The 27,294-nt window shown below is 42.1% G+C and overlaps 1 protein-coding gene across 1 annotated transcript in view; it reads right to left on the bottom strand.

The window, feature by feature from the left end:
• The window catches only part of RAVER2 (ribonucleoprotein, PTB binding 2), a 98,959-nt gene that overhangs the window by 46,581 nt on the left and 25,084 nt on the right, over window positions 1–27,294 (bottom strand). Inside the window, 1 exon segment of the mRNA XM_078156689.1 lies at window positions 15,534–15,600. Within this exon segment, the coding sequence (XP_078012815.1) occupies window positions 15,534–15,600 (67 nt within the window).

The following is a 27,294-nucleotide window of genomic DNA, read 5'->3' as shown; positions in this document are numbered from 1 at the left end:
GAAAGAGGAAACAAAACTCAACAGAAAAAAAAATAACAAATAGGATGCTTCGATCTGCATTCAAACTCCATAGTTCTTTCTTTGGATGTTGATTATAAATGCTACCTATAATTATAAGGGGGCAACTAGGTGGCACAGATAGAGTGCCAGGTCTGGAGTTCAAATCTGGCCTCAGATACTTACTAGCTGTGTGAACCTGTGCAGGTCACTTCACCCTGTTTGCCTCAGTTTTCTCATCAGTAAAATGAGCTGGAGAAAGAAACAGCAAGCCACTCCAGTATCTTTGCCAAGAAAACCCCAAATTGGGTCACAAAGAGTTGGATATTATTGAAAACAACTGAACAAGACCATAAGACAGTACCAAGTGGATGGACTCAAGTCATCTGGTTTGAGTGAACCACATCCTTCCATAATCAAAGAACTGGCAAACAGGATTGCTAAATCATTGTCAGTGATGTCGGAAAAATTGTGGTAAATAGATGAGGAAGCACAAAACTAGAGAAAGGCAAATCGCCAGTTTAAAAAAAAAGCGGGGGGAGGGAAGAATGCAATCCACCAACTCCAGGCTTGTGAGCTCGACCTCAATTCCTGGACCATTCTAGAACATTAAAGCGTCCCTCTGGAAGAGGAAGTGGCAATTACAAAGAGCCAGCACGACATCTTCAAAGGCAGGTCCCGCCAGAACAACCTTATTTCTTTTTTGATGTGATGACTAAATGAGCTGATCAACTGTAGAGATAGTTGACCTAGATTTGAACCAAGTATTTCATAAAGTAGCTCATGCTATTCTTACAGAAAAAGTAGAACTGTGTAGATGAGAGGATAAGGAATTCGATGGTTTTGCAGATGGTTGGATGGCTGGCCTCAAAAAGTAGTCATTAATAACACAATGGCAACCAGGCAAGAAATCTCCAGTGGAAGGCCCCAGGCATCTGTGCTCGGTCTTATACTGTTTAATCTTTTTATCCTACCTCAGACTCTTAATATGTGGGTGACTTGGACAGTCACCTACCTTCCCTGGGTATCCATTTCCTCATCTAAAAATTAGGGTTTGCCATTTCTTTTTCCAGATCATTTTACAGATGAGGAAACTGAAGCAAACAGGGGTGACTCGCCCAGTGCCACACTGCTAGTAAGTGTCTGAGACTGGACTTGAACTCAGGTCTTCCTGACCCCAGGCACTCTATCTACTGTGCCACCCAGCTGTCCCCAGGGATTGGGACTAGATGACCTCTGAAGTCCCTTTGGGCTCTAGATACATGATCAATGACCTGGATGCTGACGTTGGCAAGGATGATGCGCTCATTGAATCTGCAAGCATTCATACTCTACTGCAGACAGCACAACTCCAATGGGCTGGCCGCGTTGTTCACATGTCAAATGTGTGCTTGCCTAAAGGACTATTTTACAGAGAACTCATACAAAGCAAGTGCTCACACGGAGGTCAGAAGTGATACAAGGACACTCTCAAGGTCTCTCTGAAGAACTCTGGAATTGAATGGGCCACATGGGAGACACCGCCCAGCATGGCTTGCCAGGATCAGAGAAGGCACTGTGTTCTACAAGTGAAGCAGAATCGTCGTAGCTCAAAAGAAATGTGAGATGCACAAATTCAGAGACATGTCCACTCCAAATGTTCATGTGGACTCTCTGTGCCGAACCAATGGTAAAGCCTTCCAAGCTCTATCAGCCACAGTCAGGCACACTGTACCTTGACTCCAACATGGTGGTGGTGTTTGGTCCTTTCAGAGAATGAAGGACAACAACCACCCAGCCAACCAATAATCAGCTCTCTGGGAAACATTTCATTTGAATTATTAACCATTTCTTAAGTCTAGGCAATCAAAAACAAATAAAGGAAGCCTAGATTTTTAGCATTGGCCAATTTCCAAGGTATAAGTGTACACTCTGAGAATTTAGCAAATCAACTGCAAAGGTCTGAGCTGGCCCCAGCACCGCCCCCCCCCCACCCCGTTCCAGGTGTACAAAAGTGGAACGAAGTAGAAGGTGGTAGCATCTCCCTCACTGTATGTATATTGTCGATCTGAGGCTGGAGGACAACTTGCCAGATGTATTACACTGAGGATTCCTATCAGGTATGGGTTGGAGTGGATGGTCACTAATGTCCCTACCAACTATAGAATTCTACAATTATGTGATTTATAAAACCCATACAATTTTTGAAATTTTATTATTTATTTTTCACATGCTTTTTTTTGGTTTGAGGTCCAAATTCTCTCTCTCCCTCCAGCTCCTCCCCCTACCTATTGAGAAGGCAAGCAGTATCGATTATACATGTGAACTCGTGTAAAAATCTATTTCCATATTAGCCATGAAGAACCCATCCAATTTCAGGCCTTCTTGATTGCTTGGTCCACTTTCACACTAATGAAATCAAGGAGACTTTAGGTGCTGTTGTACAATGTAGTAAGAATGTGAAAAATGATATTAGGAAAATGCTTTTGGGCAACAGGCTAAAAAACTGTTGAGTCAGCTCTTCTTGGGAATCTGTTTCCAGGTCAATGCTGCTAAATTCTTCCTGGTTCATTTCTCAGTTCATCCATTCATCCACCCATCCATTCATTCACTCATTCATTCATTCATCAACAATTTATTAAATGCCTACAATGTGCAAAGTACTGAAGATACAAAGACAAAAGCGAAAGTCCCTGCCTTCTGATGGGATAAAGGGAGGATAAAACACATGTCAACACAATAAACAAATTAAATACAAGTAATTCCAAGCATTATTTTTTTCATTTCCCATATATTTGAAATGTCAAAAAATTTTTTTAGAAACAATGATCATGCTGGCACTGGTGGTGGAAGAGTCAATGTGTGAGGAGGTCTGGGGGAACCATGAGAGCTCGCTATCTTGTAAATAAAGTGTCTGCCTGTTTGTTTATGTCCTTGTGAAAGTTTCAATAAATACACAAAAATCTTTGGCTTCCACACCAGAATCCAATTACAAATTGTAATTTTTATACTACTTTTTTATTTCTTTATTTGCTTTTTGGTGGGGCAATCAGGTGAAGTGACTTGCCCAGGGTCACACAGCTAGTAAGTGTCAAGTGTCAGAGGCCAGATCTGAACTAAGGCCCTCCTGACGCCACGGCTGGAGCTCTATCCACTGCGTCACCTAGCTGCCCCTTTCGTACCATTTTTGCCACCGCTTTGCCTGCTCATACAGACAAATCTGATACCACGCTAATCTCAACATGTTTTCTTCATCTTCCCTATTTCAATAGAGCCCTTTCCTGAAATTCAGCTTCAGGAAGCTCTGGTTGCAAGATTACTATTTAAAACAGTAAACATCTTTTACTAGCTCACCTCTGAGTCATTTGTTTCTTCTAATACTAGAGTATGACTTTTAAGAAGGAAAAAAAACTATTCAAAAGTGGAAATACATACATATGAAAATTTTTATTATTTAGGACCATATCTTTTTCTAAGTTTTAGAAATGATGAATGCATACCACACACACACACACACACACACACACACACACACACACACACACACACAAAATCATGCCTCAGCATCTAGCATGACACATAGCACATAGCAGGCCCTTAATAAATACCTGCTGACTGAGTGATTGAATAAATTAAAATAAGGAATCCCAGAGTAACTTGAGGAAGGAGAAGGTCCCATCTCTCAGGGAAGGTCACAAAGACATGCCATCTGAGCAAAGCATTTAATGAAGGCCAATAAATCAACAAGGACTTATTTGACAAGTACTACGTGCTAGGCCCTGGGCCCTGGGCTGGGTGTCACAGATACAAAGACAAAACTAAAACGGCCTCTGACTTCAATGAATTGCCATCCTAGGGAGAGATGATATGTATATGTAAAAGTCGATGCAAAAGGGATAGAAGATAACCTAAAAGGGAAGGTACCAGCTGCTGATGGAGGGGGGGGTGTAGGGTGACCACTGAGGGTCATGCAGAAACCAGGAATAAGGACTGAAGGGGCTGAGTGAAGGAGGCAGTGAATTCTAGGCCCAAGCAATGGTTTGTGAGAGTCCAAGGGCACAGGTGATGAAACGGTGCATTCAGGGAACAGCTGATAGTTCAGGTGGGCTGGAAGAGACACTAGGCAGAGAGGAATAATGTGAAATAAATCTGGAAAGGCAGGTGGAAGCCAGATTATGAATGGGCTTTAAATATCTCTCACAACCTTTCTTCCTTCCATCTCCTTTCTACTCCCACTGCCAAGAACCTAGAGAGGTGTCTAGTACAACCTACCTGGGTTTTGCAATAGCATCTTTTTGTAATTAAATAAAGCAATGTATTTTTCTACATCATCATAATTTCCCCAGTCTTTCCCTCTTCACCTCCCCCTCTCAGGAGCCATCTCACGTAATACATGATATTTTTAATGACAAAACAAGAAACAGAGGAAAATAATACAACTGATCAAAACATTGAAAAAGCCTGAGAACATGTGCAAAGCACAACACTTGTGAATCCTGCACCTCTGGAAAAGGGCGGGCAGGCAGGGGCAGAGTTGGGTGCTTTTACCTCTTCTTTGAGCCATGGGTATTCTTGGTAATTCTGTAGCATTGTTTTGTGGTTTTGTCTTTCTGTTACATCGTCGTAGTCATTGTATATATTATTCTTTTGGTTCTGCCTACTTCACTCTCCATTAGTTCGTGCAGCTCTTCCCAACGCTTCTCTGTTTTCATTACGCACACCATTTCTTATAACACAGAAATATTCCATGACATGCATATCCCACAATTTGGCTAGCCATTCCCTAAGTGACGGGCATCTACTTAGTTTTCAATTCTTTGCTATCACAAAAAAGCACCAGCACATTTTGGTGTCTATGGGGCGATTCTTCTCATCAATGGCCTCCTTGGAGTATAAGTGATGGAATCTCTGGGTATGAACACTTTAGCCACCTTATCTGCATAACTGCTTTCCAAAACAGCTGCACCAATTCACAGTTCCCCCAGCAATGCACCAGCATGCCTATCTTCCCATAACTGTTTAGCATGGACTATTCCCAAATTTTGTCATTTTTGCCAATTTGCAGAGTGTGATGTGAAACCCAAGTAATTCTGATTTGTATTTCTCTTATTATTAGTAATTTAGAGCATTCTTTTATGTGGTTGTCAATACTGTGTAATTCTTTTGAAACTGTTCATATCCATTTATCTTTGGAGAATGGCTTTTGGTCTTCTATTTGTCTATTAATTGTTTATGTATCTTGGATACTACACCTTATCAGAGAAATCTGATTCAAAGATTTTTCCTCGTTATTATCCTAAGTGCATTAATTTTATTTGTACAGAAGCTTTTCAATTTCATGTAATCAAAGTTATCTATTTTATGTTCTGTAATAACCGCCATCCTTGGCTTGGTTAAGAATCCATCTCTTACCCACAGCTATAAGAGAATATGATCTCCTTCTCCTCTAATTTTTAATAAGCCACTTAATGTTTTGTGGAACATGGCATAAGGTGTTGGTCTAAGCCTAATTTCTGCCAGATTGCTTCCTAGATTTCCCAATACTTTTTTTTTTCAACTAGAGAGTTCGTTCTAAGTAATTTGTGTTTTCCAGTTTATTATGCTCCATTTTTTTCTGATTCTCCCTTGCCTAGTCTGGTCCATTGATCTCTCTATTTTTACCCAATGCCAGATGGTTTTGATGACTGCTTTTTAATAATGCATTTTAAGGTCTGGAAATACTATTTCCCCCATGTCTCTACCTACCTACCTCTGGAAGTACTATTTCCTACTTATGTCTTTACTTCATTCATTACTTCCCTTGATATTTTGGATATTTTATTTTTCCAAATAAATTTTATTATGTTATAGTTCTGTAAGGTATCCACCTGATAAGAGACTGTTACAGCATTAAAACGACAAATTAATTTTGATAGTATTGTCACTTTTATTATATTGACACAGCTCAGCTATGAGCATTGAATATTCCTCCAGATATTTCACTTCTTTGTTATTTCATTTTTTTCTCAATTACACGTAAACAAAAATTAAACATCCTTTTTTAAAAAAATTTGAGTTCGTGTTCTATCTGTCCCTCCCTCACCTCTCCTCTTCTTGTGAAGGTAAGCAATTTGATGTACATTACACATGTGCAGTTATGCAAAACCCTTAATATCAGCCATGCTGCAAAAGAAAACACAGGTCGAAAAAACCCCACCAAAAACAAAACCCAGAATAACAAGGAAAGTTTTAAAAGTATGCTTCAATCTGCATTCAGATTCCATCAGTTCTTTCTCTGGAGGTGGACAGCATTTTTCATCATAAATCCTTTGGAATGATCTTGGATCATTGTATTGCAGGGAACAGCTGTCATTCACAGTTTATCACTGTACAATATTGCTGTTACTATGTACAACAGTCTTCTGGTTCTGTTATTTCTTTAAGTATAATTTTGTGTGCTTTAGTTGGTTTATTCCCCAGATACTTTATACTCAATTTGTAGATATTTGGAATGGGATTTCCCTTTCCTCTTGAATTAGAAATGCTGCTGATTTTTGAGTTTGTATTTTAAAGCCAACAATTCTACTATTAAAAGGGTGGCAGGAATAGGAAAGAGAGAGAGCTCTCATCTCCTGATCTGTCAGAAGAGAAAAGAAACAGGACAGAGAGAACAGAACTCCAGACCTCCTGCTCTCCTGACTACTATTTAATGAGAACGAGCTGTTACTCAGCTCTCCAGTTTGGCTGCAAAGGAAGAGAGAGCCAAAGTGACACAAGAATACTTATTTTTTTTTAAGAAAATCCTTTTTTTTGCAAATTTTTAGAACATTTTTAAGGTTTGGGGTTCCAAATTATACCCCTCCCTCCTTCCTCTCCTCCTCCCTGAGATGGTAAACAATCAGATATAGGTTGGACACATGTAATCATGTATTAGTAATTTTGTACAAGAAGACTCAAATAAAAAAAATGAAAGAAAGTGAAAAACAGCACGCCTCAGTCCGCATTCAGTCAATATCAGTTCTTTGTCCTGAGGTGGACAGTATGCTTCATCCTTAGTCCTTTGAGATGATCTTGGATCACTGCATTTCTGAGAATGGCCAAGTCTAAGAATACTTACTACTTTGAGCCCCACCAACCAACTGCAGCTAAAGCCTCAGTTTCTCCTCCTGCCTATGAGAGGCAATAGCTTATCTCTCCCTTTCAGATCTCTGTCAGATAAAAAGGTTGGTGGGGCTACTCTTCCTTTTTCCAAGGGACAAATCAGTTTAGAATCAAAAGAGTTCTGCCTTCTTCCTAAGAGAAAGTTACCTCCTTCTCAATGAAGGCAATCTAACTGAGTTGATCAGGGCCCATTATCCTTGATGGAACTGAATGAATTCTTTTTGCCTCCCCATGCTCTTGATTCGATCAGCTAGAAGGTAACTAATCAGTTGTTAATTTCATTGCTGACAAGAAAGGCTAAGCAGGCAGGTATGCCTTCAAAAGCTCCCTATTATCTTCCATATCTATAATATGACACTGTCCTGCCTTTGCAGGCAAATCACAGGATCTAAGAATGACAGCTGGGAGAGATGCTAGAGGCTACTGAGTAGAATCCCCTCATTGTACAGATGAAGAAACTGAGGCACAGCCAGATTAAGTGAATTGCCCAGGGTCACCAAGCTACTAAGTCTCTGAGGCAGGATTTGAACTCAGGTCTTCCTGAAGGCCAGTCCAGTGCTCTACCTGCCCCACTACCTAGTTTGGGGTGCCTCCATGGTTTTGCTCATGTTCTTTCTTATTCCTAAACTGCCCACTTGATAAAGGTTATTAATATTATTATTTTGCAATCAAGAAAACTGGCCTCAGAATATATTGGCACTGGCAAATTACTATGAGAAGAGATAAACAGAATAAGGAAAAGGGTTATATTGCCAAGGCATTAATTGTCAGCAGGAACTCATGAGTCTGGGGCTGTTGGCACCCAAAGTGGGAACCCGGCCATTATTTCACCAGCGATTTAAGAGTTGCAATTCTGCTGAAACAAACAATCCTTCCTTAAATGTCTTCTACGTGTATGCGAGGCCCTGTGCTTCCTCTGGGACTAAAAACATGAAAACAAAAGAGGAAGGCAGACCCTGCCCACAGGGAGCATCTAATCTGTTCAATGGTAGATCCAACATAAACTTGAAAACCAAATAGTCAGAATCAAGAAAGACTTCCCATTGTGGCATCAGAGCTGAGCGTTGGAGGGACCTAGGAATCACAAGAAGTGATGAAGGAAGGAAGGAATTCTAGGCAGTGGGGCCAGTCAGTACAAAAGTGCAGAGACACAGAACAACACCAAGTTTAGGGGAATGGCTACCGTCCGGTTTGCCTGGAACATGGAGAAAAGTAAGAGGCAGCCTGTGGAGGCTGCAAAAGTAAGTCTGAAGGGTCTGCGCTTCAACCTAGAGGAAACAGAGAGCTAGCGAATATTTTTGAGTGAGGGAGCAACATGGCCAGCCTTGTGACTAAATAATATGAATTTGGCAGCTGTGTGGAGGATAGAAGGGAGAGGAGGAGAGATATGAAAGAGGGAGAAGAATAAGGAGGTTATTAATCCAACAGTCATTAATGGAGACAATGAATATAGCAAAGTCGCAGGACACATGATTAATTTACAAAAATCATTTGAAGTTTTATTAACGAGAAACAAATGTCATGGAAATATTTTTTAAAAACTCATTTAAAACAAAATCCATCATATATTTGGAAATTAATGCCTAAAAATACACCATCCCTACATAAGATAACTTTAAAGCTGTAATGACTGAAAGAAAGGAAGATCTAACACCTGGAGGGACAATCAATGATCATGGGTCGGTTAGATTAACATTGTAAAAAATAACAAGTCTCTAAATTAATTTATATGTTTAATGAAATGTTGACCAAAATATCAAGGGGTTCTTTACAGAACTGGCTAAAATCATAATGAAATTTAAAAAGTAAAACAGTAAACATTATCAAGGAGCATGTTGGGAAACAAACAAGCTATCAACAAGGTCATTCACTCCTAAACTTTAAAACCTACTATATAGCAGTTATTATGAAAACCATCCAATACTAGACAAAAGTTAGATCAATGGAATAGAGTATCTGTTCAACCAAATGTATGCAAAAAGTTCATTTTTGATAAATCAAAAGAAAATGAAACTAGGAAAGTATTTGAGAAAATTGATTAGCAATTTAGTAGGAAATGGATTTAGATCATCATACTGCACTATATGCTTTGGTCCATAAAAAAGTAACTTATAAAAGATTAAAATGATGAAAAAAAGAAATGAGGTGCTTAGTGAAATTTTGGAAGGAAAATAATTTTTCCTCTATTCAACAAAGAGTTATTATGGACAAGACAGATACGCTTGACAATATTATTTTTTAAAATTTTTAGATAACAAAACCAACATAATTGAATAAAAACAATATATTGGGGAAAACAGGTTGAACATGAAGGATAAGAAATTGAAATCTAAAATACATAAGAAATGGTTTTAAAATGTACAAAGGCAACGTGAGGTCCATGATGGACAACTGATCAAAGGTCGTGAACAATTTTCAAAAAAGGAAACAAAAATTATAACTAACTACTTGAAAAAATACTCATTCGCATGAATGATAAGGCACATGTGAAGGAAAACAACTTTGTAGTACTCCTTCATACCAGTTGCATTGGCAAAAATAATTCTAAGCAACAAAACTCAATACTAGCTAGGCTCTGGAAAAGCAGTTGCACATCCTCTGCTGGTGGAATGGAGTGGTATGGAACAGATGAATAAAAAATAATTTATTAAGCACTGACTATGGAGCAAATAGTAAATGCTGGGGATACATATACAAAAAACAGAAAGTGCTTGATCTTACAAGAAGCTTACCTTCTAAAAGGGGAAAATGACACATAGAGAGAAGGAGGGGTCAGGGAGAAATGGTAAATGGAGTCACACACAAAGTGATGGACAGTTCTTTCCAGGAAGGGTAGCACTGATTTGACTTTTGGCATCTGAGGTAGAGGTGGAAAGAGGATTTGGGGGGTGGCACTGGGTGAGAGCTGGATAACAGATGTAGAGTCAGAAGATCCAGCACAGCTGCCCAAAAGGAAAACCATCAAACTGAAGTGACTGAAAACTGGTAAAATAGTTTTTGTCACTTTGCCGGTCTGTGTACTGGCAGATTTGTCATCAAAACATTTTGTAACGCTGACACTGTTGTCATGGCATTATGTTACTTCCACATTTGTCTTCAGTTATCTGTTTTCTGCCTTCTATTTTTCATATATAAAAAAAATCTCCATTGGCTAGTAAGTTTCCTGTACAGCCATGCTGGCCTCCGTCCACCTTTCCCTCCTCAGCATTATATGGGACTGAGTTGCCCAGATTTTGCTGTTTCTAGCCTCCTATTCCTCTTAAGTCAACTATCTTTTTAGATTTTCAGTGTATGGGATCCCACCTAGTCTATTTTAGAAATTTGCTTTCCTAGAATCTAGTGTACAGTGTAGACTATGTTTGGCATCATCACACCTCTGGCCCAAACACACACACACACACACATACACACACACACACACACACACACACACACACACACACACACTTTTTCCTATCACAAGTTCTAAGATGATATTGCCATTTTCTCCCAAGGTTCCTTTCATTTCTATTTGACAATCACTTTCTCCTTGTTGGTTAGAATCAAGTCTCAAATAGTCCCCTATGTGGCCTAATTTACCCAATTCATAAGATAAAATGAACTAACAATTGGTCAAGCAGCTTTCAGCAGAAAGAGATCTAGCACGTACACAGAGTTGAGCCCTCTAGTCACACCATCCCGCCTTTGTGCCAACTTGGTTATCTGCCAGTAGAATTCCCCATTCAGTTCTTCCTTCTGGGCAGACAGTCCACAATGCACCCGTCTCTCCCTCTTTTAGTGAGTACTCCAAAGTTTTCCAACATTCTAGGCCCCTCAGGAAAGCTGATGTTCACAAAGCAGTATTTCTTCTGAACATCACATACTACTCCATCACCCCTTTGACTGAATCCATTTTGGAATAAATGATAACCTTCCATTGTCATAGTCTAGTCATGAGCTATATTTCCCACCAAGTCTTGGTGACATCCATGAGGCGGCATTAAGGTCACTTGCTTCATTCCTCCCTCATTGATTCCCTGCCTCATTCCCCAAAGAAGCTATTTCAGACCTTCTCTCCCCTCCTCCACTCACCCACACCTTTCCTCCTTTTCTTTCTCAGCTGAGTTCTTTGCCTCATACTTTACTGAGAAAATAAAGGCTATTTCACTCAATGACACTTTCCTCCCCCTTCGATGCCAGCCTCCATTCTGTCTTCTTTTTCCCAGTCTCTGGTGAGGTGTTCTTCTCCTTGCCAACACCAACACTTCTACATATTCCCTTGATCTCTTCCCCTACTGTATTTTCCAGGAGTCTGGCACCTGCTTCGTAAACTCCAGTGGTTCCTTATTGCTTATGGGGTTCAACAGAAGCTCTTCTACTTCATTTACGGCACTTACGGCCATCCCCACCTATCCTTCCAGGCTTATTGTCCACTGCTCCCTTTATCCTACCCAAAACCCAACCCGAACGGCCTTCTTCCTGCTCAGCACACATGGCTCTGCAGAGCCCGGCTATCTGCCTTTGCACTGGCTATCCCAATCGCCTACAAGGCTGGCTCTCCTCCTCTCCAGCTCTTGGAATCCATCCTTTCAAGATGTAACTCAAAGATCACCTTCTGTTATTTCCCTTAGGGTTTATTTACAAGGGAAAGGAAAATATAGACATTCAAAAATAGCATACCAGGATAAGGATATGTGAGATGCATATATATTTGGAATGCACATATATGCACACATTCTATGTACATATACTATAGATATATACACACATATATGTGTATGTATGTATGCCATTTTGGAGGGGGGGAGAGGGAGAGGGAGAGGGAGAGGGAGAGGGAGAGGAGAGAGAGAGAGAGAGAGAGAGAGAGGAGAGAGAGAGAGAGAGAGAGAGAGAGAGAGCAGACAGACAGACAGACAGACAGACACTATCCCCCAAACAGATGTACCAAACTTACTAAGCTGTCTTATTTACCTTGAGTTCACCAGAACTAGGTTAGTCCATTATGGCTGTCCTCTCCTATCATGAAGCACCTGTGTCCTTTAAAGGTCCCAGATGACAATGGTTTCTTTTGTATCAGATTATCTCCCAGAATATCCTGTGATCCCCCCACCTCCTAATGTTAAACTGAGCTCACTGGCCCATTCTCCAGTCCTCTAAGCTAATCAGGAAATGTTCTGATTATAAAGTGGGGGCTGGGTGCTTTATTTCCATGTAACATAGACTGATAGCTATCTAACATAAAATGGCTGGACAATATATACCATGGATAGATAGAAATTTTATCTGAGATCTGGCCCAACCCATTTCTAAGGGAGATTTTGATTTCTACATTGGCAGGGACCAACAGAGGCTTGCTCCTTCACTCTCCCACCGTACAGGAGTAGTGGGCTAGAATTGGATCTACTACACGTCCAGTATTGGTAGTTTGGTGGCACCACGTCCTCTTCGAGGAGTGTGAGGTAAAAGCCACTCTCCCAGGTTGCTCCAAAGAGGACAGTAACAGAGTACTCTGTCAGCTTAGCTCGTTCTTACTGGCTATACAAAAAACAACAATGAATAGTGCACCACATATTTATCAAAACAAACAGTAAGACAAAAATCGAGGAAGTTCTATATTTTAGAGTAGACAATAGCACATTCAAGAGTAAATAAGCTCGGGATTAAGATAAAATCTCACCTCAACCAGAGAGAGGACAACATCACCAGGAAAGCTACTTTTAGCATTCCACAGGAATGTAGGTCCTGGGAATCAAGGGACACACTGGGGAGCAGAGTGCATGCTCCACATGTCTACAGCTCCAGGGGCTCTCACTGGACACTTTAAAGTTCAGAACTTCTGTCTCATCCCCACCTCTCTGGATCTACACGTCTCCCTTTCCTTTCTGAAGTCTTTCCACAGAGAAACTGCTGTCACAGGTTTGAGGTCTCTCAGCCAATCAGGAGTCACTTCTCTCTGTGCAGAGGAGGCACAAAGCACCCCAGGGCTGTCCTTCAGGGAACACCACCTCCACCTTTCAAGAATTCCTTCAATAAAGAGTCTTCCCTGATTCCTCTCAGCTGCTAGCACCTCCCCCGCCCTGAACTACCTTGTATCTGTGTGTCCGTTCCCTTCCTGTTTCTTCTGTATTCGCTATTGTTGCATACTCATTCCAGTCGTGTCAAGATCTTCGTGACCCCACTGGGGGTTTTCTTGGCAGAGATGCTGCAATGGTTGGCCATTTCCTTCCCCAGCTCATTTTGCAAATGAGGAAACTGAGGCAAACAGGGTTAAGTAACTTACCCAGGGTCACATAGCTACTAAGTGTCTGAGATCAGATTTGAACTCAGGAAGATGAGTCGTCCTGGCTTCAGGTCCAGCACTCTATCCACTGTGCCACCTAGCCATATTACTTATAGACAGATGTCGATGTTGTTTGCCCCATTAGAATGCATACTCCTTCAGTAGGGATCATTTTATTTTTTATGTTTGGATCTCCAGTGCCTGGAATAGTGCCCGGCACATAGTAAGTACTTAATAAATGCTTGCTCTCATTCCTTCATCTTATTCAAATGCCATTCTCCCATATATCTTCTTAGCCAGCTGTCTGCTTCTTATATCCTCCTTTCTCACCTACAGGTCCTCTCTTAAACAGCAGCAGTAATTACTGGTGCCACTGAAGGCTTCTGTTTTCTTTCTAGGACGTCACATTCCCAAGAGATGCTTCTAGTGGCACGGTTTGTCCTCATTTGAATCACCAGAAATGGGTACATCACATTTGACAAGACTTAGGAAGTTCTCAAGCCCACAACCAGAGACCAACAGAATCAGAGAATGAGAAGAACTGAAAGGGACTTGACTGGAAAGAACACTAGACTTTGGAGGGGAGACCTGGTCTCCAGCCATAAACCACCTGCAATGGGTCAGGTCTGCCAACACTTCTCAGGGCCCTCGTTTCCTCTCTTTTGAAATGGCAGGAATGCCTCGTGTCGTTCTAAGTACTGTAGGAAGAATCCAGTGAGAGAAGGCACATGAAAGCCTGTTGAAAAGTATTAAGCAGAAACAGGCCCAGCGGATGACTTCATCCCAGAGCAGACAGAAATAGGAGGATAGGTCCAAGAACAAAGCATCCAGGGGGAGCCCAAGCACGTGCCTCACATTTGGTCCATCTGCTTGAGGAGAAGCTTGGGATCAAGGCCAAAGGCATTTGCTGTAGAGACTGGGACTGATATGTTGTCTCCCCAGCTAGAAAGAGGAGCTCCCTGAGATTCAGGGCTGGTCTTTGCCCTTCTTGGCGCTTAGCCCTGAATCTGGCTCAGAGAAAGCATTTAATGAACTCCTGCTGAATGATCTGTTGCCTGAACGCCCTCTGTCCCAAGACAACCAGAATGGGACCTTATTCAAACCTGGCACTTCCCCCGCTGCATAGACAGTAAGCACTGAATGAATGAATGAATGAATGAATGATCAAAAGCTTTTACCACACACTCTCATCATCCTTCAACTGTACAGAAGAGTGTGTACTCCATACACATTACAGCCCTAGACTGGGGGCAGTTAGCATAGTGGAGTCAGGAAGACCTGAGTTTAAATCTAGCCTTGGACACTAACCAGCTGTGTGACTCTGGGCAAGTTATTTAACCTTTACCTGCCTCAGCTTCCCCAACTGTAAAATGGAGATAATATTAGCAGCTACCTACTGAGGTTGTTGTGAGGATCAAAAGAGATAATATTTGTAAAGCACTTAGTATAGTGCCTGGCACATAAGATGTGTTATATAAATGTTTGTTTATCATCACCATCATCATCACCATCACTATGATTATGATCATTCAAGGAAACTCAAGAGGCCGTCTGGTCCAATCCCTTCATTTTACAAATGAGGAAACAGGGACCCAGGGAGATGAAATTCCTTGCTCAGTCACACAGGTAGTAAGTATCTGAGGCAGAATTCCGACCCAGAGCCAGCACTCTTTCCACTGTGGAGTCAACACATTGGATGAGATTTTGATGCTACGGATAATGTAGGACACTGGGTGGTGCCGTGCATAGATAGAGTGCTGTGCATAGAGTGCTGGGCCTGGAGTCAGGAAGACCTGAGTTCATGTCTTAGTAACTGAGTGTCACACTCACTAACTGTGTGACCCTGGGCAAGTCACGCAACCTCTATTTGCCCCAGCTTCTCAACTGTAAAATGGGGATAATAATAGCTTCTAAGGGTTGTTGTAAGGATCAAATAAGATAATCTTTATAAAGCACTTTGCAAATTTTAAAGGGCCACACAAATGGTAGCCGTTATAAGATATTATGACAGAACTTTAGACTAGTTCCCATGAAGGGAACTCAGAAACCATTTCACCCAAGTCCATTATATTGATGAGGAGACAGAGGCACTGGCTTTGGAAGAGAAGAGGCAATGGATAACTGCAGGAAGATCGCAGAAACGCAGAAAAGCTCTTACCTGTTCTTTTGTTTCTGTCCACATAACAGTACTTTAATTCATAGTCTTTCAGCAAATCATGGACCTCCTGAAAGAGATAAAAGGTGAACATGTTAACGAGCGACCTGATGAGTTTAAGATCGGCACGGAAAGCCTCGGACTCCCACCCAATAGTCACAATCACTGAAGTGAACTGGAGTAACAGCTGGGGAAGGTTCTGATCCCAAGCGGAAGAATCCTCTTTAACACCATTGCTTCATTCCGTACTCAAATGAAACTGGAAATAGAAGGTCAAGAGCCTCTTGCTTCATCTGACTGTTAATTATGGAAAGCAGCACTAATTCAAACACTAATGAAACATCTACTTATTATTTAATAAAAATGTGACTGAAGGTTATTAAACTAGTACAAAAAATGTTTCAATATTTATCTGTCTGTGTGAAGGATAACGCCCCATCACATGCCAGTCCTGCAAATTGTTACACAGGAAAAGAAAATTAAAAGGAAGAGAAAATTAACAGGCTGAAAACTTTATCTTGAAAGACAGATTGTGAAATTCAGCAAGAAATTGATCTATCTTCCTGAAATGAAAGTGTCTTCTCCATATGCACACAGTAAAGGATAGAATAGACAAGAGAATGATCTCCGAGTCAAACAATCACCCAGCATCTATTAAGTGCCTACTGTGTGCCAAAGATGGAGGATACAAATACAAAAGATGGTCCCTACCTACCAGCTTACACTCTACGTCGGATGAGTCACTATTTGCTGAGTGCTTTGCAAACCTTAAAGCTGTATACAGGGGCAGCTAGGTAGAGCAGTGGATAGAGCACTGGTCTTGGATTCATCAGGACTTGAGTTCAAATCTGGCATCAGACACATAACACTTACTAGCTGCGTGACCCTGGGCAAGTCACTTAACCCCACTGCCTAGCCAAAAAAATATAAAAAAGCTGTATATAAATGCTACCTAAAACACCTAAAATGAGGAAGTCCAGAAGGCTGTTACCTGGTGATTTTGCATTCCCTTCGGGGAAGTAAACCCTAAGCAATTCAGAACTGATTTTTTTTTTCAAATATATTTGACAATTTTCAAGGCAGGACTAGATACCTAAGAATTATTATTATGCCTAAAGAATTATTGCAAATGTTATTATACCTAAGAATTATCATTACACCTAAAGAATTACCAGAATGCTATTATATCCAAAGCAGTTTCTAGCCATTTGGGGTATAGGTTGGACTAGAAAACCTTTGAAGTCCCTTCTGACTCTGACATTCTGGGAGAGGCCTAAGTTGAATGAGGATTAGAGTCCTTGCAAACTTACATGCGTTCACGGGAACTGAGAAGAGATACACCTCACTCTCATTAAGAAAGCCTACCACTGGCATGAGCCTCACAGGTGGTACACCTCGACAATCTGCTCATTCAATCAAACCACCTGATGTCTAGAGTAAAGTGGTTTTGTCTGAAAGGGCTCAGGTGTATCCGTTTAGTTAGACAGGCCAGAGTGTCTCATTTCCCTGGCTAACAGCTGTCAAATGCCAGTAAATAAAACACGATTCCATTCTTCACCTCATCAAGTATCTTTAACCAGATGAAGTTTGGTTACTAATATGGCCAAGTTACTGTTGGCCCATATTCACGTTATTTGCCCATTTTTCCCTGACTGCCTTCACAACATCTGTCCTGTTCTCTCCCTGAGACAAACCCTCCTGGATGGCTGCCCTAGCTTAGGAACCAGACTGCCCGCCATTCATTCTGTTCTGGGCCACCACAAGAGTTCTCTTCATTCAGACTTCAGGCAACATGGTGTCATGGAAATCATGTTGGATCTGGAATCAGATGACCTGTGTTCAAATGGTGGCTTTGCCACTTCCCGTGGCATGTGGCCTTGGGCAAGGCGGTTCCTGTCTTGGTCTCCCTGCCTCTGGTCTCTCCCACTCCATCCATCCTACACAAGGCTGCCAAACCGGCTTTCCTTAATTGCAGAAGAGTCACCCAACCAGCTCCACAGGTTTTCTATTGCCTCCAGGACTCCTCTACTCAGCTTTCAAAGCCCTGTTCCAACACCCTTTCTAGCGCATGAGATATCACTTCATTTCTCATCCCCCTGCCTCTGGAATAGATATTTCCCAATGCCTCAAATGCATTCCCTCCTGACCTCTGCTTCCCAGGGTCCCTTTTCTTTTAATGTGCAGCTAAGGCACTATCTTTGGCATGAAGACTTTCCTGATTGCCACAAATGCTAGAGCCCTCCCTACCAAACCACCTTGTATTTAACTACTTTGTACATACACGTTTATATTTATGTGAAATATCCATCTTACATATATATTTATACGTACTTGTCTTTTCCATCAGAATGTAAGGTCATTGCAAGTAAGGACTGTTTGATACCTTGTACTTGTATCCGAGGGGCATAGCACAGTGCCTGGCACATAGCAGATGCTTAACAAATACTTTTGATTGATTGAGGAGAGTTGGATTGCATTGTGGAGGTGCCTGTCAGCACTAAGTCTATGATTCTATGATCCTAAGTCCCTTAATTTCTTCAGACCTCAATTTCCTATCTGTAAAATGGGCAAGGTTGAACTGGCTGGCCTCTGAGGTCCCCTATGAGCCAACGATCTTCTGACTAGCTAACCTTGAAGGCAGCTCTCTCTCTGCATCTGTGATGCATGTCACTCCACTTAAAAATCTTTGGTTCCAAACATACTGGATCTGGGGACATCTCCTACACTGCCCTGTCACTTTTCCTGATGCCTTTTCTCAGGTGGCCCTCTAAGCCTGAGATCACCTTCCTTCCCCCTTTGGCTTGTCACATCCCCACCCAACTTTCAAAGGCCGCCCTTTCTACGCCCTAGCTCTGATGCTCAGAGGGCTAAGAGCCTTCCCCCTTCAAGCATCTGGCCACACTTTGTATTGGACGCTCTAATGCACCCGATGATGTCATATTGTGTTGTCATTTTCCAGGTTTGAGCCTAACTCCCCTAACAAGCTGGAAACTCTAGCCCAGGAATTGCTAATCATTTTTTATGTCATGGACCCTTTGGCAGTCTGCTAACACCTATGGGTTCTGGCTCAGAATCAGGTTTCTAAATCTCTAAAATAAAATGTGGAAGTTATAAAGGAAACCAATTATAACAAAACAATTCTCAAAAAACCAAAAACCATTCACAGTCCCCACGGCCCCCAGGTTAAGAGCCACCCTAAGAAGTTCTCTAGTGGGGGCAGGGAAGAAGAGCTATCTCTTCTAAACTTCCCCTCTTTCCTCCCTGAACCAAGGTGGATCATGGTCAAAACTTAGGATATGTTTGTTGATTGAAAGCTGTTACACTCAAGCAAGTAAACAGTCCTTCAGAGAAACACAGAGCATTTGAGGATTTGTTTGTAAACAAGTCACGAACCAATGCGCAGACCTAGAATCTAGCTAGTATATGTAATATAGGACCTGACCAAGATGACTGTTCAGAAGAGATCTTTTCTCTTCTCTCTTCATTCTTTCATTATCTTTTCCTTTTCTTCTTCTACGTTAGGCGAGTAGGGAGCTCTCATCCACAAAGGCATCAATTCAGTTCCTGAGCTCTTCATGAAGTGATCACTGCCAACCACAAGGACCCAGGTAATTTCATTAATTCTGCCTAATTAGGAGAGACAGTGTAGCATAATGGCTAGTGCACTGAACTTGGAGTCAGGAAGACCCGAGTTCAAATTCAGCCTCAGATAATGATTAGTTGTGGGATCCTGAGCAAGTTATTATTAAATTTTGAAGAGCTAGGCAAATTGCTTAACCTCTGCTTCCTCATCTAATAACTAATAATAATAATAGCTAGCACTTATATAGTACCTGTACCAGGCACTGTGCCAACTACTTTACAATTATTATCTCATGGGAAGTAGATACTGTTGTTATCCCCATTTTACAGAAGAGGAAACTGAGGCAGAGAGCGACTAAGAGACTTGCCCAGGGTCACAGAGCTAGTAAGCATCTGAGGCTGGATTTGAACTCAGGTCTTCCTGACTCCAATTCTAGTGCTCTAACTAAAGTGCAACCTCTGAGCCTATCAAATGGGGAGAATAATAGCACTGACTTCACAAAACTTAAGGGGCTAATGCGCATAAAGTACTTTACAAGCCTTATGATGCTAGATGAATGGAACTATTCTTACCATTAACTTTGAAGTTTACTAAATTAAAGATTTTTTAAAAGTCATTTAAAATACCTCCCTCCCCCCTGACATATAGTACTTGGAATCAGACTAACAAGATATTATTTAGCAAACTTCTTTGAGTTTTAATTTTTAAAAATTTAAAAAAATTTTAAAATTTAAATTTTTTTTCTAAATTTTAAATTTTTTAAAAAGAATTTAAATATTTAAGCAAAGTATAGTTTAATTAATATACAATCTGAGCTGGCTAAGGTAGAATAAATGCTCGCTCTTTCTAAGTACACAAGTATTCCTAGAGCAGCTGAGGGGGATGTGTAATCGCCTCTTCTTTCACCATCTCTCCCTAATCTCGCTTCTCCTATTTCTTTGTTTAACAAAAACAAATCCACTGTAAATAGAAGCAAAGTAATCACCTTTGGTGTTTGAACTTGTTTAACTTTACTCATCTGGGAAATTCATTTCCTTGAGCCCCAGAACCAAACCTTTCTTTACTTTACCCACTTTGAAATGGAACACGTTACTGGCTGAGGGAGAAAGGGGGCTGGGCTGTTTGACCGTGTCCCTGTCTCCCCGGCCCCGCTGGGCTCGCGGCTTCGGTCCACCCCAGGCCTACAGTGCAAGCTCCTCGGGCCTCCGGGACAAGTCTAAGAAGCCTTTGTCTTCGGCACTGAGCGCAGCTATGTCCAGAGAAGGACTCTGTTTTTCTAGAAATCCTCTTCCTTGGAGCTGACTCTCCTCTCTGAATTCTCAGAGAACAGAGAACTTCTTTCCCGTTTCCTCTGGTGGGTCTCTTAGTCATGTCAGTACCTACAGCCTGGTCATTTGTTGAACAGACCCTGGGCCTTGGCTGACCCTTGGGATGGTCTTTTTTATTGTACTCTACTTTGGCCAGCCCAACCAAAGCTCACCAGGCCTGAGGCCTAAGTGCAGACAGGTTTGCAATGGAGCCTCATTTCTGGCAGACAGCCTTAGCTGATTTCCTCCTTGGCTTCTTGTCCAGCAGCCTGGCCTGAGTGCTTAAGATCCAAGGATGACAAGACCACAGATCAAGACCCGGAAGGGACCTCAGGAGTCAACTTGTCCAACACGCATTTTTCATCGGTGAGGAAAAATGAAATCCACAAGCGCGGTCACCGCCTCTTCATCTCAAAGGTAGTAACGTTCAAATCAGTAAGCGTTTATGAAGCACCTGCTATGGACCAGGCACTGTGCTAAACACTGGGGATATGAAGAAAGACAGAAAACCAGTCTAATGGGAGAGACAAGATGCAAACAGCCATGTACAAACAAAGACACAGATAGGAGAAACTGAGGGAAGGCACTAAGGGATGAGGAGGCCCGGGAAAGGATTCTTAGAGCAGGTGGGACGTCAGCCGGGATTTGAAGGAAGCCAGGAATTGGAGGGAGAGCACAGGAGGAAGACAGCAGAAAGACGGAGGGGAAGATGGATCATCCTGCATCTTGAAGGAGCCAGCAAAGAGGAAGAAGGGGAGAGCATGAGGCAAGGGGGGCAGCCAAGGCAAATGCATGGAGTCAGGAAATCAAGTGTCTTCTGTACGGAAGAGAAAGGAGGCCAGCGTCACTGCATGGCAGAGTCTGTGGAGGGGAAGGAGGTGCAAGAAGACTGGAAAGGAAGGAAAGGCCAGGTTAGGAAGGTTTTAACCGAGGACTTTATATTTGATCCTGTATGTAACAGGGAGCCAATGGAGTTCATTGAAATGGGCGTGCATGCCTGTGAGAGGGAGACAGAGACAGAGACAGAGAGAGAAGAGAGAGAGACACAGAGACAGAGAGAGGCAGAGAGAGGAGAGACACATAGAGACAGAGAGAGGAGAAAGGGAGACAGAGGCAGAGAGAGAGACAGAGAGAGACAGAGAGAAAGAGAGAGGAGAGAGGGAGACAGAGGCAGGGAGATAGAGAGAGAGAGACAGAGAGAGAGAGAGAGAGAGAGAGACAGAGAGAGAGAGAGAGACAGAGACAGAGAGACAGAGACAGAGAGAGAGACAGAGAGAAGAGAGACACATAGAGACAGAGAGAGGAGAGAGGGAGACAGAGGCAGAGAGAGAGACAGAGAGAGACAGAGAGAGAGACAGAGAGAGAGAGAGAGAGAGAGAGAGAGAGAGAGAGAGAGGAGAGGAGAGAGAAAAAGAGACAAAGACAGAGAGACAGAGAGAGGAGAGAGGGAGAGAGAGACAGAGGCAAAGAGAGACACACAGAGACAGAGAGAGGAGAGGAGAGAGAAAAAGAGACAAAGACAGAGAGACAGAGACAGAGAGAGAGAAGAGAGACAGAGAGACAGAGAGAGGAGAGAGGGAGAGAGAAAAAGAGACAAAGACAGAGAGACAGAGACAGAGAGAGAGAGACAGAGACAGAGAGAGAAGAGAAAGAGACACAGAGAGAGACAGAGAGAGGAGAGAGGGAGAGAGACAGAAGCAAAGAGAGACAGAGAGAGGAGAGACACACAGAGACAGAGAGAGGAGAGGGAGAGAGAGAGGCAGAGACAGAGAGACAGAGAGACAGAGAGACAGACAGAGAGAGCAGAGAGGTAGAGAGACAGAAGCAAAGAGAGACAGAGAGAGGAGAGACACACAGAGACAGAGAGAGGAGAGAAGGAGAGAGAAAAAGAGACAAAGACAGAGAGACAGAGACAGAGACAGAGAAGAGAGACAGACAGAGAGAGAGGCATAGGTAACACACTTGACCTCAGATCCCCCAGCTCCAAATCCCTTTACAACATACTACATTCTCCAGTCCTGCTTGGTGCTAATAACTTCTTTCCAAACATGCTCTATTTACACAGAAGGAAACCGAGGCCAACAGAGGTTAAGTGACTTGATCAGGGTCACACAACTACTAAGCATCATAGGCAGGATTCAAACTCAGGTCTTCCGGACACCAAGCCCAGAGCTCTGTCTACACTAGCTAGTAAAGACTGCAAGTGAAAACATATATCTCTCTGTTTCACTGTTCACCATGTTGATACTCAGAAAATCGTGGAACTAAAATTGTCTCTGTTTCTTCCAGTAATCTCCAACATTTTTTGATTGCATACCAATATCAATCTTTAAACACAGCACTCACTCCAAATATATTTGTATTTATTTATAAATTACATACATGTGCTGTGAGAACATGTTGTGTAAACTATGTTAACACCTATAAAAAAATTAAAAATGATAAACCATGTTTTAACAATCTTTAGGAATAGTGCAGAACATTTTTCTTTCACTAAAATATGTTACTAATAATTATTCTGAGAGCACTATGGCTACATATTGCCATGTCATGATTTTCAAAAGTCTTGCTCCAACGTGCTGTGATAGAGAAGTTTCTGAATTTCCTTCTAAATTATCTTTTGCAACGCTTAGTATTAAAGTCTCTCAGAATGGAAAAATTCACACCATGAAGACATGTATTTCCAAATGAAGGAAGCATATCACTAGCTGTGCTCACTAAAGCAGGATCTTTTTTTTTCAATCCATCAATTACAGAAGAGTTTCGTTGAAACTCAGCTATTACATTTCCATGTTCCCTGACATAAACCAATTATTTCTACAAATAAATCAAAAGTTGAAAACTCACTGCCAGCTCTGCTTTTGGAAGATTTTTAAACAGATCAGAAAATGTTGTTTCCAATTTTTAGAGTGTGCAGCTGACAGAGAGACAATCGTGTGCAAAAAAAAAAAAGGATGGTTTCAAACGCATCACTCCTCATGATGGCTTCATACGATCATTAGCTAACATTTCAAGGCATGAAATTCATCATTAATCATTAATGACAGTTGACATAAATCTGTATTTCTAATGCTTTTCCTGATAATTCTGAATGATTTTGGCTGTCTGGCCATCAGGCCTAATTAGGTCACCAGGGCTTTTACTTTGTAATGTGTCTGACAAAGAGCCAGGGCCAGGAGGTGAGGAAGTGGAAGCTCGGACTGTCTGTCTCTTGTTCACTTTTGCTCACATTATTAGGGTTATTTTCAATCTAAAGTTTCTTTGCTGAATCTTTTTAAGGGGGAAGGAAGGAAAAGGAAATAAGTCTGTAGATCCTACTATACGCCAGGCACAGTGCTAGGAACCTTACAAATGTCACCTCATTTGATCCTCATTTGAATAGTAGGTGCTATTATTATTCCCATTTTCAGATGAGGAAACTGAGGCAGACAAAGGGAAGTGATTTGCCCAGGGTCACACAGCTGAGGCAAGATCTGAACTGAGGCCTTCCTGACTCCAGGACTAGTGCTTTGTCCACTGCACCACCAGCTTCCATTTATCCAATTTGTGAAGGTTAGTTTAGCCAAAACTAGATAATATCAATATATTACAAACATTACCCATTATGATCAAAAATATAGAGAAGGTTTAACATAAGGAAAACTACTAATATAATTGATTATATCAATAATAAAAGTAAAAAAAAAGTGACCATGTGAATAGATGGAGAAAAAAGCAAAATTATCATTATTCTTTTACCTCATTGGATCATCTTCTTCACTCCATGTTGTGCACGTTACCCACTCTGGAGATGTCTAGTCTAGACCATGAAATCTTGCATGAGCGTCACATCTATGTGGGCAACATTTTGTTGAGACAGAAGCCTTTAAAGGCTCTACTGAATCCAATGCTTTTTTTATATAATCAACAAACAATAAGCATAGTTGAGTTTTTGTCTTCTCTACCTTTCCCAGACTATGTGTGTCCATGATGCAGACTTTCCAACTCCCAAAACAATGAACGATCTTTCCCCTGTCCCAACCTGCCTCCCTAACACATAGGCCAAGTCAGGTGTCACCCACCTACATGACTGCAAGACAATAGATGGACAGACATGGAGGCAGCCGTCTTCAAACATCTGAGGAGTCATCAAAGAGGGGTTGATTGGACTTGTTCTGCCTGACCCTGAAAGGCAGAACTGGGAACCATGGACCACGGTGAAAAATGGTAAATTTGGGTTTGGTGTGAGGACAAACTTGCTAATGATGAGAGCTATCCAAAAGGGAAGCAGGCTGCTTTGGGGGCTGCTGGGTTTGCCCCCATAGAGTTCTTCAGTCAAAGGCTGGACAAGCCCTTGTTAGGAAGCTTTCATGGGTGTCCTAGGGTCCTTTCCAACTCTGAGAATCTGTGATTCACGTAGAAAGTTAGAGCCCAATAGAAACTGAGTAAAGAAAAAATGATGAGGGGGACTACGTCTGAGGCCAGGCTCAGCAAGCTAGAGCCCTTCCTGCCATGAGTGGCCCCTTACATTGACACTGTCACTATCTAAGCTCTCTAAGGACACAGCCCCGACCCAGAGCACAGAAAAGGGGGAGCTGCTCATTTAACCAACACAGTCTGACCATCTTTCTAGTTAATCTGAAATTTCAAAGTATTTCAATGGATTTCTAGTCAGATCTCTGGCCAGATGAACTTCAAAACAAAGCGAACACTCCACCATTTCTCCCAAAATGCCAACAGTCTGCATTTACAAGGGAACCTCATGGGTTCCAAGAGTTGAATGACCCCACTTCCCCTCAAGGATACCACTTTCTTCCAACCTCATCACTTCAAATCAATTCTAAAGGTTGAGACATTCAAGTAATTCTCTTTCGCAAATATTCATTTAATGCCTATTACATAAAGGAAATCGGGCCAGGCGTTAGGATGAGTAAGACAGTCCCTGCCCTAAAGGAGGAATTCAGACTAGGGGTGAGGCAGGGAAAGAAAGAAAACAAGAGCCAAAATAGCTGTATTCCAAGGTAGGACATGCTAAGTGAGAAAACAGAAATCCGCAGGAAGACGAGTCTTCCTGACTTGGGGCCCCATGCTCTGTGCACTATGGCCAGCCCTACCTGCCCCCACACAGCTGATTACTCTAGCTCAAACCCTCATCCACTCTCACTGGGACCACTGGAACAGCTGGCTAACGGGTGTGTCCCCTACCCCCCAGAACCAAGGGTCTCCTCACTCCACTCGATCCCCCGCTCACATGCCAAAGTAAGTTTATATCCTACCCTTGCCCCCACTTCCACCTCCCCACTCCATGCACGCGCTTCTATCAATAAACTGTAGGGGCTCCGCATTCCCTCTAGAATGAGCTAGCGCTCTCATTTAAAGGCCCCAAGCTACAACCTGGCTCCCGCCTAATTTTTCAGTCTTCTCACGCTTAACTCTCCTCCATGCCCTCTGTGGCACCTCCATGTCTAAGGGGATGGAAGGATGGGTCTGGAGTCAGAAAGACCTGGGTTCAAATCTGGCCTCAGACATTTACTTACTGATGTGACCCCAGGCAAGTCAATTAACTTCCACCTGCCTCAGTTTCCTCAGCTGTAAAATGGAGATAATAATATGATCTGCCTCACAGGGTTGTTGTGATGATCCAGTGAGAAGATATTTGTAAAGCACTTAGTACAATGCCTGGCACACAGTAGGCACTTAATAAATGCTTCTTCCCTCCCCGGAAAAGTTGAGGTAATTGAGATCAAGTGATTTGCCAAAGGCAACACAGTTCGTAAGTATCTGAGGCAGGATTCGAACTGAGCTCTATCCAGGGCAAAGCCTAAGGTCCCTCACCACTCTTTCCATGGTCTCCAAGGTCCCTGCATCACAATGTACCGTGTTTTGTGATTAGGAAATGGCTTCACATTCACTTTGTTCCCACAACCCTTTGAGTTACAGAGGAAAAGTCTTATTATCCCCTACTTTTAGAGGAGGAAGCAGGTTCAGTGCTTTGCGAGGGTCACGCAAGATGCAAGCCCAGGTCTGCAGATCCACATCATGTGTAACGGTTTTTGCTGTTTAAGCGCCATGTGTCACAGCATTTCTTTCCTCTAGATATATCAAGGTAGAATGAATTTTTTCCTGGAAGCTCTTTAGACAAGTACCTAACTGGGAGATAAAGACTCTGGCTAATTTGTTCACTTGGGTCAACACTACAGTCTCTTCCTTGGGCTGACCTGAAATACAGCATACCTTCTTCCCAGGAAGATAATAAATCCAATCCAAGAAACTGGTACTTATTAAGTCTTCTGGATGCAACCTCTAAGCTATACATCTGACACCTTGTAAGCGCATCCTCAACCCAAAAAGATTCAACAACAAATACATCAGCCCTGAACAAGGTGGGACAGGGACACGATTATCATGAAACTTTATTTATGGTTTAACCCAAGAGAACACATAGGGCTTTCCTTACTAAACAGCTCAAGGTCATTTTGGGGGGGCTCCTTGCATTCTATCACTGCCATTCACGTCGACAGACAAATAGATCTTTTCTTTCTTTCTTTTTTTCCCCCCTTCTTCTGCTCTAACAACTTTACAGGAGGAAGAAGCGGATGTACCTGGGTCCTTTGAGAGAGGTGATCTCCAGGCATCAAGAGATGCAGGCAGCCAACACGGCCCTGAGTGCATCCAACTGCCATTGAAGTCTTAACCTTAAAGCCAGAATCTAAGGACTGCCAGGACTGGCATGTTTTCTTCTCTTTCAATTGGCTCTCAGAAAAATCTCTACCCTCTTGTATTTGGATGGTTTAATTTTGGGGAAAATAATCTGCCATCTAACCTCAATACAATGATAAAGGGTAATCTTTAAATCCTCCACCTCCTCCTCATTGTTTACCACTGGGCACTCTGC

This window comes from Phascolarctos cinereus, unplaced genomic scaffold (genome assembly GCF_003287225.1).
Source record: "Phascolarctos cinereus isolate Bilbo 61053 unplaced genomic scaffold, phaCin_HiC Scaffold_5;HRSCAF=322, whole genome shotgun sequence".
Classification (NCBI taxonomy): Eukaryota; Metazoa; Chordata; class Mammalia; order Diprotodontia; family Phascolarctidae; genus Phascolarctos; species Phascolarctos cinereus.
Note: the sequence above shows the minus strand (reverse complement) of the source record. Positions and strands in the feature narration are given on the sequence as shown.